Raw genomic sequence first — 18,626 nt, 5'->3', positions numbered from 1 at the left:
TTAACCTTTTGTCACAACGCCTGAATTGTCGAATCCAGACAAAGTATGTGCCTTAGGTACTAGCTTATTTTCAGCTTGCATCTCGTTTAGTACTCTTAGCAAAATAATGTTCACGGAACTACCTGGATCAATCAAAACTCGTTTCACATTAATATCATGTACAAGTAGAGATATTACCAGCGCATCGTTGTATGGAGTTAGCACGCCATCCGCATCTGCATCATCACATGTAATACTTTCTTCCTCCAAAACATGTCGGACCCGCTTCCCGTGGGTAATTGTAACTTTGGAAACTTTATTGGCTGCTGTATATGTCACGCCGTTGATTTCTTCACCCCCGTTTATAACATTAACGGTTCTTTTGGGAGAAGGAGGTTGAGGGGGCTCCTGCCTGTTTTTCATGTAAGCTTGCTTACCTTTTTCACTAAATAATTCGGTGAGATACCCTTGCTTTAATAGGTGGTCGACTTCTCCTTGTAGCAATCTACAATCTGCTGTTTTATGACCATGATCATTATGGAATTTGCACCAGTGATTAGGATTATGTCTGTTTGGATTTGATCTCATTTCTTTTGGCCACCGCACCTTATCACCCATGATTCTTAATACGGCTACTAACTCTGAAGTGCTGATATTAAAATTGTAACGGCCAAATCTTGCCTTCAAGTTCCGATCATCATCTCGCGTCTCTCGTGTGTTTCGATCATTTCCAAACCTCGATGATGAACCCGACTCTCTATTCCTCGATCTATGATCATACCTTGAATTGTCTTGCTTTGATTGTGAGTCTTTTCCTGTTGGGCCCATGTATGGTTCGTATCTATTTTTACCAGACCTTTTTTCGGTTTCTGCACGTCTCGAACTCACCTTCTCCTATTTCTGAGATCGGGAGATAGTGTCTTCTTCTATCCTTAGCTCTATGTTGTATCTGCTATAAACATCATTCTAGGTTGTTGCTGGAAATTCACGCAGACTTTCCTTGAGTCATCTCGTGGCTTTTGAGCTTTTCTCATTCAAATTACTGGCAAAAGCCATAGCTACCCAGTTATCAGGCACGCGTGGTAACATCATTCTTTCATGCTGGAACCTATCTACGAACTCTCTAAGCAACTCTGAATCTCCTTGCTTGATTTTGAAAATATCCTCCATTCTTTTTTCAACTTTTTGAGCTCCCGAATGCGCTTTGATAAATAAATCTGCAAGCTCAGCAAAAGAATTTATAGAATTTTCGGGTAAGAGAGAATACCATGTTAATGCTCCTTTGGTGAGTGTTTCACCGAATTTCTTGACCAAAACTGATTCAATTCCTTGTTTGGTTAAATCGTTGCCTTTCACACCGGTTATGAATGCAGCCACGTGGTCTCGTGGATCAGTTGTGCCATCATACTTTGGGATATCAGGCATCTTGAACTTCTTCAGGATTGGCACAGGAGCAGCACTAGGCTTCCATGGTTGTTGTGAGTATTTATCCATGTCTATTGCTTTGATCACAGGCGGTACTCCAGGTATTTGCTCTATGCAATCGCTTTGCCCTTGAGCTGCTTCTGCAAGGTTAGAACTAAATTTTGTAAATCAGAATTAACTATGTTACCTGGTTCGACATCACGAGACTCGCTAGGAGTTCCACCAGTGCCTGAATTAACGAGACCAGAATGTGGGTTTTCCAAAGTATTATGATTCAGAGTTGGTGTTGGTGGCGCAACTGGTAACTGGCTGGTAAAGGCCCGGAGAGCATTATTGACTTGCTGAGCAATTAGATTCTTCAGAGCATCATCGAGTGCTTGTTCGTAACTCCAGCATTTTGATTCGCCTCAAATCCATTTTGGTTTGCAATCCTGTTATTCGTTTCAGAGCCATCTCAAGTTCCCTCTCGTGACTGTCGTTGTGAATCATGCGGTGAGGGAAGTGGGGTCCTGTCATTTGCATCATTCTCCTGATGTTGAGGATCTTGGGGTGGTAAATTGTGTTGGTTATTGTCGTTGACATTCAACATGATCAATTTTTTGATGACAGATTTGACTAAGAAAGTAAATGATTATCAGATTCCCGATAACGGAACCAATTTGTTTAACCAAAAATTGGGATTTCAGTCAAAGCTTATTTTAGAAGAACTCGGGTTACTGATAATCGAATAGAAATAATAATAATTGACAAATAATAACTAAATATAATGCAAAGTAAATCAATGTATTTCAATAGTATTTTCGTGTTCTTACAAATGACCAGTCTTCTCCTTTTATAGCTACCTCTAGGTAATACATTTTGTTTCTGTCATAATTGAGCTATTATTGACAATTAATGGCATTTAATGTAACGTTACAATTGGTAATCATATTTGATTCAATACCGATTCTCTAACATTTTTCCGTATTTAATGCCTAACAATACATATCTCTACCTTTTTTGCTATCAGATTCATTCTCTTCGATAGTAAAGAAGTTCGAGAATTTATCTTTCTTGTTTTCCATGAATATCTGCCCGTGCCTATTGAAACTCGTGCCTCTTTGATTATTCTTTGCTAGCTATCATCCTCTGACCGGTCCACATGTTATGACGTGTCATCTTACAATAAATTCCATATATGAACTTAATTTTTGCCAATACACTTGGAGAGCAGGGTGACAGTTAAGGAAGAAGTGAGAAAGATCTTCATGAGGGTAGGAACATGACAAGAAGCATGAGGAAGGATATTCCGGAAGTGTAGTGACGAAGCTGTGGCCAGTTTTTTATGGAATAGACGCCAAAAGAAATACTTTATTTTATTAATAAATGTATAGGGTAAAATCAGTTCATATTAAATACTCAAATAATAGAGCGACACGTAGAACCGGAGACAGACAAAAAATAAGGCAAGTGAAAACCAAGACCGGGACAACAACTTCGGTTGGCACCAGGCAGGCCCCGAAAGGAATAGTGCTAACGAGGACAAACAAATATTTGCCACCTGATGAAATTCAATGAAGAATATTTCTCGTTATTAGGTATATAATTCGTTACAGAGAATTTTGGCATTCATAGCCTGTCGTTACACATTCATTAATAGCCCTCATAATTGTTATTTAAGAGGGGCTTTGTAATGACCCGACCGGTCGTTTTGAGCTTTTGCACTTCGCTCGCCAGTTCTTGGGCATTACTTGCCCGTATGGTGTATTATGACTTATGTAAATCATTGGTGTTGGGTTTCAGGTTAATCAGAATGAATTTGGAAGAATAGTCTCAGTTGAAAGCTTTAAATTTGAAAGGCTTGACCAAGAGTTAACTTATGTGTAAATGATCTCGGATCGGAATTTTTATGATTTGTCTAGCTCTATTATGTGATTTATGACTTAGGAGTGCGATCGGAATTGGTTTTGGAGGTCCGGTGTGGAATTTGGCTTGAATTGGCGAAAGTAGTATTTTAGCGATTTCCGGTTGATAGGTGAGATTTTGATCCAAGGGTCGGAATGGAATTTCGAGAGTTTCTATAGGTTCATTATGTGATTTGGGATGTGTGTGCAAAATTTCATGTCATTCGGAGGTGATTTGGTCGGGTTTTTGATCAAATGCGTGTTTCGGAAGTTTTTCGAAAACTTAGGCTTGAATTCGATGTGAATTGATGGTTTTGATGTTGTTTGTGGTGTTTTGTTGATTGGAAAAAGTTTTAATGATGTTATGGGGTGTTTTGGCATGTTTGGTCGGGGTCACATGAGGCTCGGATAAGTTTTGGAAGAGTTTTTGGAAGATTTTGCCTTTTTGAGCATAAGCATGTAATGATCCAAAGGTCCATTTTTAGTTCTAGAGATCGAAATTTGATTTCAAGACTTCTGGAATTTTGATAATGAATTATAGGACTGATCTGGAAAGTTTGGTCTAATTTCATCAAGTCACGATTGGGTTTTTCACACGAAACATGAGTTACTTGTTTAACGAGTGAAATGGGTATTGAACTGAGCAAATGAGCTCCGAATTGAGTTTCGACTGAAGGTATATATTTGTATCATTATTTGTGACTCATAGGAACAAGAATCATCGAATTTCGAGGTCCCAGGCCCAAGAAATGAATTTTTGAGAAAAATTGTTTTCTGAAAATATTTAAGGAAAATGGAAATAAAATTTGATTAGAAAGTGATGATATCGGGCCTGTATTTTAGTTTCGATGCCCGGTATAGGTCTTATATATGGTTTAAGAACTTTCTGTAAAGTTTGGTTGAAAACGGACGTCATTTGATGTGTTTCGGACTCAAAATGGAAAATTTGATGTTTTATGAAATTTGAAAGAATTCTTGGATTTTAAAGCTTAATTCATGGTATATGACGTTATTTTGGCGATTTGATCGCACGGTTAAATTCGTAGGATGTTGTTGAGTTAGTGCATATGTTTGGTTAGGAGCCCCGAGGGCTCGGGAGTGTTTCGGAGGTGTCTCGGAGTGATTTCGGACTTAGGAAAATTTGGAGAAAAATTGCAGAAATAGTACCCAGTGAACAGTACCGTGAACAGTAACTGCGCGTGAACAGTGACCACGCGGGGTGAACAGTGATCCATAAACAGTACCCGTGAACAGTGCCGTGTACAGTAACCCGTGAACAGTACTGGACAGAATGTTAAGTTCGGGAGATTTTCCATTTTTAACGATTTGGAGCTCGGATAAGGCGATTTTTCGGGAGATTTTCGGAGAGAACAACGGGGTAAGTATTCTTACCTCAATTTTGGTTAGATTACTCGAATCTATTACAAGTTTTGGCATTTAATCCGTGAATTTAGCGGGAAAAAGTTAGAAACCCTCTCGGATAGAATTGACAATTTGAGGGTCGAAATATTATGGGAATTTGATAATTTTGGTATGGTTAGACTCGTGGAGAGATAATGAACCCGTTGATGTAAAAAATTTTGAATTTCGAGACGTGGGCCCGGGGCTCGGGTTTTTGCTAATTTCGAGATTTTTGGTATTTTTCGATTGTTTTGATTGGGCTTTGTTCCCTTATCATATTACGACATATTCGTTCTGATTTTGGATAGATTCGACGCACGTGGAGGCCAATTCGAGGGGCAAAGGCGTCGCGAGTTAAAGAAGTAGCCGGTTTGAGGTGAGTAATGAGTGTAAATGATGTCCTGAGGGTTTGAAACCCCGGATTGCACATCATAGTGTTATATTGAGGTGAGACACGCGCTGGATGAAGAGCGCGGGGTCCTTTACTACTGAGGATTGTGACTTGGTCCATCCTGTATTGATGATTTTACTGCATATTTGATTGAAACTGATTTGTTATCATCATGATTTGGGCTGTTTGCCATATTTGGGCTTCGTGCCAATTATTTGAATCCTTCGTGAATTTTTATCACTATTTCCTCACTGTTTTAACTTATATTTAAACTCAGTCCTGTTGATGATTATTGTTTTACAAACTCATCCACTTTTATACAGATTTGAAACTCAAATGATATTTCTAAATGATATTTTGGGCTGAGAACTACTGTTTTACAAATGCCCAAGAAGCTTGTGATGATTTTCGAACTGAGTGAGGCCAAGGGCCATATGTGAGGATATGCTGAGTGATATGAGGCCGAGGGCCTGAGTTACTATTTATGCCACGCGATGGCTTGAGTGATGTGAGGAGGCTTTCAGGCCTTATGAGTGATGTGAGGAGGCTTTCAGGCCTTATGAGTGAAGTGAGAAGGCTTTCAGGCCTTATGTTATTATTGCGCTTTGGCTGTAGGATCCCCTCCAGAGTCTGCACACCCACAGTGAGCGCGGATACCCATGTGATTTGAGATAGTGGTAACAATGACACTGTATGATGCAATTTGGTCAGGTAACAATGACTGACCAGGACAATGGTAACAATGACACTGTATGATGCAATTTGGTCAGGTAACAATGACTGACCAGGAATAACACCATGAGGTCAGGTAACAATGGCTGACCAGGAACTAATTTGTGCCCGAGGGGCTGGTACTATTCTATATGATTGCCCGAGGGGCGAGGTTTATATGTTCCTTTTGCATACTCACTTGTCTTTTACTTGTTTAATTGTGGTATTTGTGCCCGAGGGGCGGATTTCTGTGCATAGCGGCACTAATTGTTTTGAAATTATTTCACAACTGTTGAAAAGATCATTTTCAAAAGAGGTTTAAAACTGAGCCAAGGTATTTTCTAAAGAATTCACAGTTTCACTGATTTTTCTCAAGGAGTTTTACACTGCTTCTATAGAGCATGTTGGTTGCTTTACGTGTTTTCTTGCTACTCAGTTATTATTTACCTTTATTACTCACTGAGTTGGAGTACTCACTTTACTCCCTGCACCTTGCGTGCAGTTGCAAGTATTTGTTCACCCGGTAGCAGGTATTGGCTGCATGGAGGCAGAGTTGTAGAGGTTTTTGCGAGGTGACTGCCAGCGTTCGCAGCACCACTGTCTTTCTATGTTATTCATTATTCTTGTTCAGTGTATTTCTAGATTGTAAAGTGGAAATTTCATTCTTATAGATGCTCGTGACTTGTGACACCCCGGTTAGGGCTGTGTCGGGTTGGACTTCCGCATTATTATCTATATTTGTGTTAATTAACTGCTTTAAAAGATGAATTGGGTGAGACTGGCTGGCCTTGTCTTCAAGAGAGGTGCCATCACGACCGGGTTCGGGAATTGGGTCGTGACAGGCTTGATCCTAGGACCTTGTTCCCTAGGTGTAGCTATAAATAGTGACTTCAACAGCCATTGTAAGAGACGAAAATTCTGAAATAATTATGCTATACATTATTCTAAGCTCAATAATACTTATTTTCAATCTGTTGATATTCTTATTGTTGTCTTCGGAAGCCTTGCTCCCGGAACCAAGCTATTTGCTGTCTTATCTCGATTTCAATACTAAGTCTTACATTTTATTTAATTTACTTATTATTTTGGGATCAAATTGATTCACTTGTTTATAAACTATGTTATAAATTCAACTGTATTGTTTTACGGGTAAACAGTTTGGCGGCACCGTAGGGCTTAGACAATTGCGTAGTTGAGTTGATCTTTGCATATATTACTAATCTGTTTGATTCTTTGTGTCTTAGCAAAACATCATAAAAATGGCAGATAACGATGTCAACATAGTACACAACGTTGAGGCATAAGGAAATACGCCTCAATACGAAGATTCGATCAGTGATATCCGCAACGAGGAGGATGTAGACACACCGATCCATGGCGGGAAGTATTCACGACACACACGGGAGGCAACTCCTGATGATACAGAAGATGAGCACGTTGAGAAAATGGTGAGAATCCTGAGAGAACAACAAGAGGCTATTATGGGCCATCTCTCGCGGCAAGACTAGGCCATGACAGAGTTGAGGCAAGTATTGTCGGGTGCTTCCAACAACGTGAATGGAAGAGGTCCAATTTTTCCCGGGGCTCCCGTAAATCAAAAAGCGCAAAGAGTTGATAACAACACCTCGAGGGGTGAGGTCGGCTTCGACAGGGCCTGTAACGCCCCAAAGTTTTAACTAATATTTGCATTCTCGATTGATTATCTTTATAATGAGTATAGATTTTACTTCAATTTTCCTAAACGTGAATTTGACAATATATGAAAATTGCTTACTCTAGATCGTGTTAATATGTACAAAGAAGTTCCATAGTGCTTTTGATTAATTGCTATATATATGTATATGTATATATAATTTGACAACATATGAAAATTGCTTACTCTAGATCGTGTTAATATGTACAAAGAAGTTCCATGGTGCTTTTGATTAATTTCTATATATATATATATATATATATATATATATATATATATATATATATATATATATATATATATATATATATATATAATATTTTGGGTAGCAAATATTCCATATTATCTAAAGATATTTAGTAGTTTGGGCAGCCATTTTTTCATATTTATTCAAAGTTTATATATTACTTTTATGACATACTTTTTCATACTCATCTCATTTTTCATTCCTTAAGGCCAAAGAAAACCCTAACCCTATCTACTTCTTATCATATGAAATAATACATGAAAACCATCAAAATTTTTGACTAAACCAACCAGTATAACTAGTTCTTGGCGAAGCTGAAGTTGCTCCTCTCTTTTGTGGTAAGTTACTAAACTCGTTTTTACATTGGACAACTATTAGTATTTTCTTTATATCTTTTTATATAGCTCTAAACATTTTAAGTGATCCAAGATTTTATTGAAAGATATTTCATAGATCTATAACTCTTATTCAGGCACCAAAATCTAGTTTTGCTTGTATTTACCCGAAAAGGGATCATAAAGTACAAGACAGGTGCTGCCCAGATTTTCTGTTTTACAAATCCTTCCTGTACTATTGTTAGTAATTTTAGCATAACTTTTTATACATAATTTATATTGGGGTGGTTCAATATTTTTTGAGTCCCTAAGACATATGTCTGCGACGTTCATGAAGACTACACAATCTAGTTTGTCCGTTTAGATCTTCGAAACTGAGCCACAACACTAGATAGTGGTACTGTCCAGAATTTCTGTTTAAAAAATTTAGGGTAATTTTCACCAATATCGTGTTTATTTTGACATGTTAAATCATTGAACTTATATAGATATTTGGTTATGTATTTAAGGTATATATACCCTTGTAAAATATAAGGGGAAGTGTTTGAGGAAGTGGACGGATTTGGTTGGTCTATGGCTTAGACGATTCGAACATCCTTAAGTTGTGGTTGAACTATTTTGTGGTAAAACACGTGTATGTACTCTTTTTATTTTCTGGAATGTTTTGAAATGACATGAGATTTTATTTCTCTTGTCTTCAATTTATATCGTTGCATTCGTGTATATCAAGTATTGTAAGATATTCGCTAAATCGCCCACTCGTACGAATTTGTTTGATCATTTTATATTCTTATTGGGACTTTGTCCTTCTTGTGACAGTGACTTCGTCACTCATCTTGTCAAGCCTCTTGATTTGGATTTTTTGCCATCTTGACTTTGGATTTGTAGTTCATCTTAAATTATGGAACTTGTCCGTGTTAAGTACAAACTAGGAAGCTATTTTTAATATGGTTCTTGATTCTCTTGACTAGTGGGTATTGACCCTACTTGATTTGGGGCTTCGGTCCACCTTAATATCTGATTATGATTAGTGTAATGGCATAACATACATATGGGGGGTAAATTGGATATTTGGCAAACTCTCTTAGATTGATAGTATACGCTTTCTCCACTCTTGAATCTTGAACATTGCAATTGATATTTGGAAATACTTCAAGGTCTGATATTCGATACTTTTGATATATTTGTTCACTTATTTTAAATTATATTTCATTTGAGCTACCTATGACTGAAAAGGGAAATTGGATAATTTAATGGCACTAAGTCCAAAGTTTATATGCCACTAACTTTATGCTTAGCGATAGTTACTTTCTATTGTAGGTAACGTACGGGATAAGATTTGAAGGCGGCCTTATGAAGTAGTCTTTTTGGGGAGCACTTATGGAGATCACATTTGCATATGCACCTAGGTTTTGTATAGCTCTGGGACTTGTACATGATATGTATGTCACACTTATGTATGTTATTTTGGAGGCTTGTTGGACCAAAATCTTGTAACATGTAATTTGGTGACTTGTTTTGCTGTTTGAGGGTGTGTGAATAACTCAAATCTTGAAATATGCTAAATGTACACCTTGCCTTGTGAAAATATACAAAGGAGAAGACTAGTTTTCTTCTTTTTTTTTACTCGCTAGTTTGAAATTCATGTAAAATATGAACATGCAGTGATCTTGAATGAAAAGTATAATTTTGTTAGGAAGTTGCTTTAACATGTTGATTATTCAATAAGGGTTGGATCACCTTATCTTTATACTTTGATATTGTATTTCATTAAGAAATTTTACGATGTGTATTTTCAAACAAATAAAAAAAATATTGCACTTTGAACCTTTATCACATGGGCCTATTTCCGCTACTAAATTATTCTGAATATTTTTTTTAGATTATTATCTTCTTAATATTGTAAGTAGTAAATTAAATTTGTTTAGTAAGTAGCCCCTCCCCCCCCCCAACCAAAGGGGTTGCTACAAGTTTTGGTATCAGAGCCTAGGTTTGTGATTCTAGGATTTTTGTTGTGATCGTACGTAGTATTTGTTGTTATTTCCTTTCTTGAAAATGACTCGGTGATTATTAATTTTTGCATACTTATTTAATCTAATTTATTGTATTCATTGTGCATATGCATCATGTACATATCGCGAATGCAGTGTGATCTTATTTTTTATAGGAATTTTAATATGGCCTTATCTTCGAATAGAGCTATTGAATCCGTTGATGAAAGTCGGGCCCGTTATAATGCTCCACCTCACCTCTAGGAAGGAGATGATGAACTCTTGCCTAACCTAAATAATCACTGTGATAGTGAAAATAAAGTGGGCAATATTCTAAGAGCAATGGGTCATAGTTCTCCTATTATGACTCCTCCATTTCAGTAAATGGCTTAGTTTTTTCGTCACTTGACTGGGACAATGTCGGAACCTAGTGAAATAAATTTTGAGAAAATGAGGAAAAAGGGTGGAGTTGAATTTGAAGGCACTATGATCCCACGGTAGCTGAACAATGGCTCGAGCGTATGGAGAGGGTCTTTGAACAACTCGAGTGTACTAATGCTATCAAATTTAAGTATGCTATCTCTCTTTTACAAAAAGATGCCTATGATTTGTGGCTAAGGATGCCAAATGCAAAAGTAAAATCTCTAGTGCTTACTTGAGATGACTTCGTAAAAGCATTTCGTGCGAAATATGTCCCCTCTGTCTATTGTGATGCTAAGAAAAAAGAGTTTCTAAATGTAAGACAAGGGGGTATATCTATTGCAGAGTATCAACAAAAATTTCTCAGGCTTTCTCGCTATGCTGGAGGTATTATTGATGATAAAAAAGACAAGTGCAGAAGATTTGAAGAAGGTTTGAATGGTTCCATCCGAAAATCTGTGGCAATCTTGCAACTTGAGAATTTTTCCAAGCTAGTTTCAGCTGCTCTTACTTGGGAAAGAATTGACAAGGAAGAAGTTAGTATGAGAGAAAACAAGTTTAGGAACGGTAATTCAGATTATGGTGGTCCATCTAAGAAGAAAAAGTTTAACTATTCCAAGTCTGAAAGTGCATAGAAGTAATCATATCATCAACAAAATAAGCCAAATTTCTCTACTGTTAGTACTCCAAGTTATGGCCCAGGCAAAACTTATATACCTACTTGTGCACAGTACGGGAAAAATTACTATGATGCCTGCAGAATTGCTTCTGGTGCTTGTTTTAATTATTAAAGTCTGGATCATAAAGTGAAGGATTATCCTAATCCTAATCCTCTTTCTTCTACACATACAGCGGGCTCAGTTCAAAATCCTGTCACTACTCATTATCAAGCTAATAGCGGTGCAAGACCTAGAAATATATAAGCAACGGGTTCAGGTGGAGCTAATCAAGCTAGGGGTCGAGAGCTACTGCACGAGTCTATGCTATGAGACAAAAGAATGACTAAGATGGCCCGAACATGGTTGTTGGTAAATTTTACTTATTTGGCATATCTGTTGTTACATTATTTGATCCTGGATCTTCGCACTCTTATGTTTGCAATTCCTAATGTTGTTAAATCTATAAGACTTGACTTTGATGTGCTTGTCACGAGTCCATTAGGTAATCAAGCTGTTGTTAATAGGATTTACCGAGAATGTCCATTCATGATTCAAAATCTAGTCTTCCTTGAAGGCTTGCTTAAAATGCCCTTCCAAGACTATGATGTTATTGTTGGTATGGATTGGCTCCATAGACACCATGCATTGGTTGATTGTAGGTTGAAGAAAGTGACTTTTTGAACTCCTGCATATTCACACATAGTAGTTCAAGGAGAAAGATCATTGAAATCTAATATTGTTTACCCCGAAAATGGTAATTACAATTAGATTTGATTTTGTGGTTCTAAAATACGTGATTTATTTTATGCTAGTTGTTAGGCAATAAATGCTAAGTAGGAGTCGAGAAAATGAGATAAGAGCTTGAGAATAGTATGTTGTGCAAACCGAGTGGCCGAGAGTCGGGGTCTCGAGCCGGACTATACGGGGCCTCGGGGTCGAGCTAAGCGTTAGGTTGTGAATAGCCGATGAAGGACTAGCGGCTCCAAGAGCTTTAATGAGGGCTCTTTATGATCAATGATGAGTAATAAATGAAGAACAATCAATGAAATATAATAAATGTAAGCAATGTAGTAAATATGAGCAATAAAATCAAAGGGAATATGTTTAAGTTAGGGAGCAGAGAATGTTCTTGTTCTTGTATTGAATGTCATGTGTGCAAAAAATAACAAGGGTCCCCTTTATATAGGAGGGGGAATCCCAACATAGTACATATGCATTTATTACAAAGATATGCGACTGACCATTTAATGCCACGGTACGGGCTTTTACTATTCTTATGGACTTTGTCAGCTCTAACCACTCACCTTGGAAATCTCCCACTCGTTCATCATAGCCACCAATTTGTACTGCCCCGAGGTCGAGTTGTGCCTCGAGCCTTCTGGTTCATCAAACCTCGAGCTGTGTCTCAAGCCTTCTGGCAACGAGCTATGGAATGCCATGATGATCCCAAAATCGGATTCTCCGATTTCAGCCGTATACAGATAGTCCCCGCGTTTCTTAGAGTAAAATGATAAGAAACGGCCTTGAATTCTTGCTTCTTCGACACTCCCATTATGACGTCAGTTCATCAGAGCATTAAATATCATGACTCAAAGGCCGTGCAGAGGTCGCTATCAATACGATTATCGAGAAGCCCATGAATCGTCATTGGTTCAGCCTTTCCGCTCCTCAAACAGCGCCCAAATGACTTCTATAAATCCTTTAATTTGTTTTTCCATTCACACTTTTACAACATCAAGTTTTTAGGGCTAAGTTCATAGCTTTTTGTATCTATCTTCTTCCTGTGCTTACTTTTTCATCATTTTCTTTAGAAACCTTTTTTATAATTATGGCTAGAACCTCTAGAACGGTACCTCAGAAAGAAGGCATCGCTTCCTCATCACGCCCGTCCAAGGGAAAACCAAAAATACCTCCGACTGTTGAGCAATGTACCCCTGACCATTTCGATACAGTTTCTGATTTTGCCATAAAAAATCCCCCTTCTACCCCAGGACGATGCGAGCCCGTATCTCGGTACATTAGCATGGTGACCGATATGCAGAGAGTGAAGAAAGACTGTCGAGGGGGGCGGTAGTTCAAGTAGAGATCCCCAAGCCCGAGGAAAGCATAGTAGATTACAAAGCTGACTTCCTCAGCGTATATACATACCCATTCACTCTAGGTCTCGTAGATCCTTCTTCCCCGAAGATAGATCCGATGATTCTTGATTTTTGTCATGCGTACCGAGTAACACTCGGTCAAATCTATCCTTCTTTCTGGAGGATCGTTTACATGCTCCGATATTTCTCAAATCAGGTCAAGGGAATGACCTTCACCCTCGATCACTTGGTCAGGTTGTACAGCCCTCGCCTCTAACGAGGTTTGATCAAGCTTCATCCTCGATCTGTGAAGACGTTCTTTTCAAGCACCGATAAGGACATGGACCGAAGGTGGATGAGCCAGTTCGTCAGAGTGAGGACATCAGATCGACTCATCCCAATCTTTAAGGAAGAGATCGACAATCCCAAGTTCTTTTACCCTATTCAGAAAGTCTTTTTCACCGGACGACATCATCCCAGCTGATAGGATGCCATTCTAGGAGGAATGGAATATGCAGCGTAAGTGTCCCCACCTCAAGTACGTTTTATTGCCCCTTCTTTCCCCTTATGAAATGATCTTCTTTTGACTATGCAGCCACCGTTTGGTACCCTACCACGATTTAGAACCTTTCAGGGTGGATTAGACAGCTAGACTTTGCCTTTCCTTACAACGAGCATGCTTGGCGCGATTTGGCCAAGATGCGGTGGCAGGCTAAGAACCATGGTAAGCACTTCTTATTGTCGTTGCCAAATTTCTTATGAGTATTCTTTGTGGTGGTGAGTTTAATTTGTCATGCTTGTGTAGACCTCGGGGAAGGTATGTCGATAAGGGTGGCTACCGCTGGTGAAGAAGGAACCTCGAAACCTGGCAAGGGTAAGAAGAGGAAGAAGGAAGCCTCGACCGAGTCTTCAATAAAGATCGATGCCACGGTCTCAACTTCGGCTGTTGTGGCAAATCCTCATTCTGAATATGAAGGTGATGATGATGATGATTTCCTTTTGGCACAAAGGGTAATACAGAGTGTTGATGCTCCACAAGTTGTTGGTCAGGATGCCACTGGGTCGGGAGTGGCCAATACAGACCAAACTCATATTGGAGAGACCCTCGATGAGGGTTTGGGCACAGTCCCTGAGCCTCAAGTCGTACATGGTACAGTCCGTGCTGGTGGATCCCCGGCTAGCAATCTTGGAGGGCCTGAAACCGAAACCTTTTAGGGTCGAAAAAAGACCCTTACAGAAATATATGCCCTATGTGGCTTTAAATTGGGCCATTCATTCTCACCGGGGGAAATTAGGGATGCCCAGGATATGGGCACTGCCGGTGTAGGGACCTCTCATGGAGAGGAAGATATGATCGAGGACTATTTTGTTAGTATCGATGTGTACATAGGCCTCGATGCCCCCGTCGCTCTTAAGGAGGTTGAGAAGCTTCAACAGCAGGTAATACTCTCGATACATCATTTGCGTTTCAAGTTTTTCCCTTGTCTTCTCAAATTTTCTGCTTTTGTTGTAGGTCAAGAAGTTGTATGACTATGCCTTCTCTAAGCTCCAAGACAATCTTTCATGCCATGAGAAGGAACTCTAGATGCTCACATCGAAGCTAAATAAGTCAGAGGCTTCCTCCGCCCAAAATGAAGAGGAGTTGGGTGAGCTTCGGGCACGCCTGGAGGGGGTACAAAAAGAACAGACTAGTTTTGCTGAGCAGGTAACACGACACTCACGCGCTCATTCTTTTATGCTTATAACTTGATACTTATGATCTTGTCTCGCCTTTGCAGATTAGGCAAAAAGATGCCCTGGTGGGGCAACTTCAGGGAGAGGTTGCAGCCAAAGATGCGGAGATCCTCGAGCTGAAGAGGAAAAATGAGATTGTGACCTCGGAGAGAGACCTTTTACAGGGAGAGTTGGCCTCAACCCAGGGTCTTCTTCGAAGTACTCAGAAGGAGGTCACTACACTATCTGTGGCCAAGGCAGGAGCCGATGAAGATGTGTCCTCATATAAGAGAGATGTCGCCACTGCAAACACTCGAGCCAGGGAGATACCCGAGAAGGCCGAGCAGAAATTGGTTCGGGCCGTTGCTTATGCTCGTCTGCGAGCCGGAGGCTGGCCCTTGATAAAGCAAACAACGAAGGTGTTGATCTGTCTGTTGAGATCGAGAAAGCCAGAATCTTTGAGGAGAGATCAATGCCTTCAACTACCTAAGATGAGGACTCTGGAAGTGATTCAAATGGTAGTAAGGGTGAGGAATAGTCTCACGCCGTCCTTTCTACTTCTTCTTTTCTTTATTTTGTGTATGGGATCTCGGAGGAGTTTTGTAAAGACATATTCTGTAAATGAATTGTTGAGAATGCGAATAGACCCTTTTATTCTAAGTCTTCAAATTTATTTTTCAGTGCTTATGTAAAGCTAGTCTGTTGAATCTTGATGTCGGCTCTTTTAGAGCCCATACTCAGAGTAACCGAGATCCTCGAGATGGGGCACCATCTCGAGGCTAGACTGTTAGCTCTTCCAGGCCTATTTTGTAGTGGCAGAGATCCTCGAGATCGGGCACCATCTCGAGGCTAGACCGATGTTGATAGCCCCTTAGAGCTTATTTTCATTTTGATAGAGATCCTCGAGATCGGGCACCATCTCGAGGCTTAGATTGATATTGATGGATCCTTAGAGCCTATAATTATAACAATAGCGATCCTCGAGATCAGGCACCATCTCTAGGCAAATTGATATGGGAATCTTGACCCCTCGAGCGCCATATGACGACATCATTCGTATGGCACGGTTGCGAAGTGATCGGGGTGGTCCCACCGGTACACTTCCCCAAAAGTGGCACTGGCATGTGTCGCGCCCCCTTTTTCTCGCAAAAATTGGGCTTGTGACATTTGGGTGGACAACTCGTTCCCTTTTGGGAATTGGGTTTTGGAATTTGAAGAGTCGCTACCTAATGATTAAGTGTATTAGGACACTAAGAAGGGTTTGAGTTTGAAGAACCAGAGTTTGGGTAAGGGCTAGAAATTATCTCGAGGGGAAGGTGTTAGGCACCCCTCAAGATCCACTAGTGTGGTTCCCGGCCATGTTACAATTGTGACTTCACATAATCAAGTAAGCAATTAAGGGCTCAAATAGGAGGGATTCACGTACATCATTGCAAATAAGTTGAAACTTGAGGAAAGGTAAAGAGGGCAGAAAGATTTAAACAATTCTAAAAGAAATAGATGAAAGCAAGTAAGATGGAGGGGGTCCTATGTTTATGATTAATATGGATCACATCAATGCAATACCCGGCAATCGCTCCTCAGAAGAGGGGTTGCACGTGGTATTAATGCACCGGTCATCATATCCATATCTACCCTTCCCACCCCGTCAAGGTATTAAAGTGCAGAATAGTATCGTTACTTATTGCATGCTATTACCCATCCCAATCCTATTAGTCTCGGAGGCATTGAGACTACTAATCCTAAAGGGGAGGGAGTTGAGGCATTTTAGAGTTTCAAAATGATAAAAAATCTAGGCGACAAGCAAAACAAACAGCAGCTAAAGGGTGAACAAATAGCAATTAAGGCTCAAGTAGGCCTCCTCATTCAAAGCAGCAAGTTATTTAGCATGACTTACAAGTATGGTTAGGTCTTTAATAAATTAAAGCGTAGGATAGGCTGATTTATCATATATTTCTCAGATGAGGAGTCCAAATTATCTTTGTCTGGTTGTAGTTATCAAAAAACTGACACAATTAATTACCTAATAGTTTGCCTAAGTGAGACCTATAGGCATGATCTCTAACAGAGCATTCTGATTTTAAAGAAAGATTGTTGGTTTTATAAACAAAAGGATTTGCAAACTTTAAATGACCTTATGACTGATTTTAGACTCATAGACAAAGCTAATTCAATTGATTACTCCTATAGGCAAGTTATCTAAGCGTTATTGGTTTTCAAAACGATTACATAAATGCAGGAGTCCTATAGGCATGGTATCTAGAATGGAGTTGATCATTATTAAACCTATGATTGTTTGCCTAATGACATGCATATGCAAAAATGCAGAAAACCTAAGATCATGATTTCTATATGCAGAACTTATAGGCATAATTTCTAAGATGCAGAAATGCAGAACTTATAGGCATAATATCTAAGGTACAGAAATGCAGAACTTATAGGCATAATTTCTAAGGTGCAGAAACGCAAAAGTGCAGTAAAACTTATAAGCATAATTTCTAAGATGCAGAAACGCAAAAGTGCAGTAAAACTTATAGGCATGAGTTCTAAAATGCAGAATGCAGAAATTCATAAATAACCTATAGGCAGGTTTTCTACCCTTTGCATGTATTCATCCCCATCCCTTTCCACTATCCATCCCCGGTAGTTATTACAATTTATTACAGACCCGAATGAATCAGAAAAGAAAAGTAAAATTACATCAGAAGTTCCAACTACAACTAAACAACCTAATTCAGACTCAAAGTCCAACAATATGAGATAAACCAACTTCCAGGATCATATTTCCAAAAAAGCCTTTCTCATATTTGGGATGTATCAAAGTTCCCAAAAGTCTCAAAGGGCTCCGGGCAATGCTTACACCCCAAACACATTGCAGAATTAAGAGCATAGTGCAGTGTGGAAATGCCAGCTCTCAAATGTCCAAGTTCAGAGGGAACTCAAGGTCCCAAAGCAAGGCTCATAAGAGAGGGGCAGAACTTAGAATCTAAGAGTAAGTGTAAGTGGACAGGGGGGAATCAGGGAGAGCCATGACAGGCTGGTGGTTGTGCCCAACAATTAGGAATGCTGGCACACCCCTGACGAGCCTATTAGCCAAACTTGGGAGTTAGGATCCATTGTGGATCAGGTTGTGGCCTGGGCAGTAATTTGGATACCGCTAGACCAAGAACCTTAACTCAAGCACATAGAACGGAATAGGGGTAGGGATTCACAATAGAAACGGATGCAGGGAAAGAACATAATTAACATAAATAATTGAACATGAGCAGTAAAGTAAACAAGAGGGCTGGAACTGTAAAGTAAACACATAGGGGTGAAGCAGAAAATCAAATCAAAACATACCAGTTTCAGGGAAAACAAGTAAAACAGTAGCCTTGAAAAAGCCAAGTTGCAAGAAAACATTTCCAAAAGATCTCAGAAAAAAGCAGAATGTTGAGAGAGTATTGAACTCAAAGCAATATTGTAAGTGTGTAAGTTGAAAGTATCTTGAAGTGTATGTGTAAAAGTATTGAATTGGGAGTTAAGGGTGATCAAAGTGCACAAGGGTCGTGCCCCCTTTATAGTGCAGAAAACAAGTGAGAAAAGGTAAGGAAATAACATTGAAATCAATCTCCCTTTAGTTCAGAGATTCTGATTTCAATGGGTAAAAGCCAATTAAGGAAAGAAGTTTTGATTAAAACCTTTTCAAAGTAGCACAAAA

General features: G+C 39.3%; 1 protein-coding gene across 1 annotated transcript; it reads right to left on the bottom strand.

The window, feature by feature from the left end:
• Positions 1 to 597, bottom strand: LOC138873267 (uncharacterized). Its single transcript, XM_070151713.1, has one exon. It carries the CDS (start codon positions 595 to 597, stop codon positions 1 to 3), a length of 597 nt encoding a protein of 198 aa, XP_070007814.1.
• Between the last annotated feature and the right edge of the window lie 18,029 nt (positions 598 to 18,626).

This window comes from Nicotiana sylvestris, chromosome 1 (genome assembly GCF_000393655.2).
Source record: "Nicotiana sylvestris chromosome 1, ASM39365v2, whole genome shotgun sequence".
Taxonomy (NCBI): Eukaryota; Viridiplantae; Streptophyta; class Magnoliopsida; order Solanales; family Solanaceae; genus Nicotiana; species Nicotiana sylvestris.
Note: the sequence above shows the minus strand (reverse complement) of the source record. Positions and strands in the feature narration are given on the sequence as shown.

Excerpts from the sequence above, each read along its gene's own strand:
- LOC138873267 (XM_070151713.1), bottom strand. The coding sequence starts at position 597 with ATGGGTGATAAGGTGCGGTGGCCAAAAGAAATGAGATCAAATCCAAAC.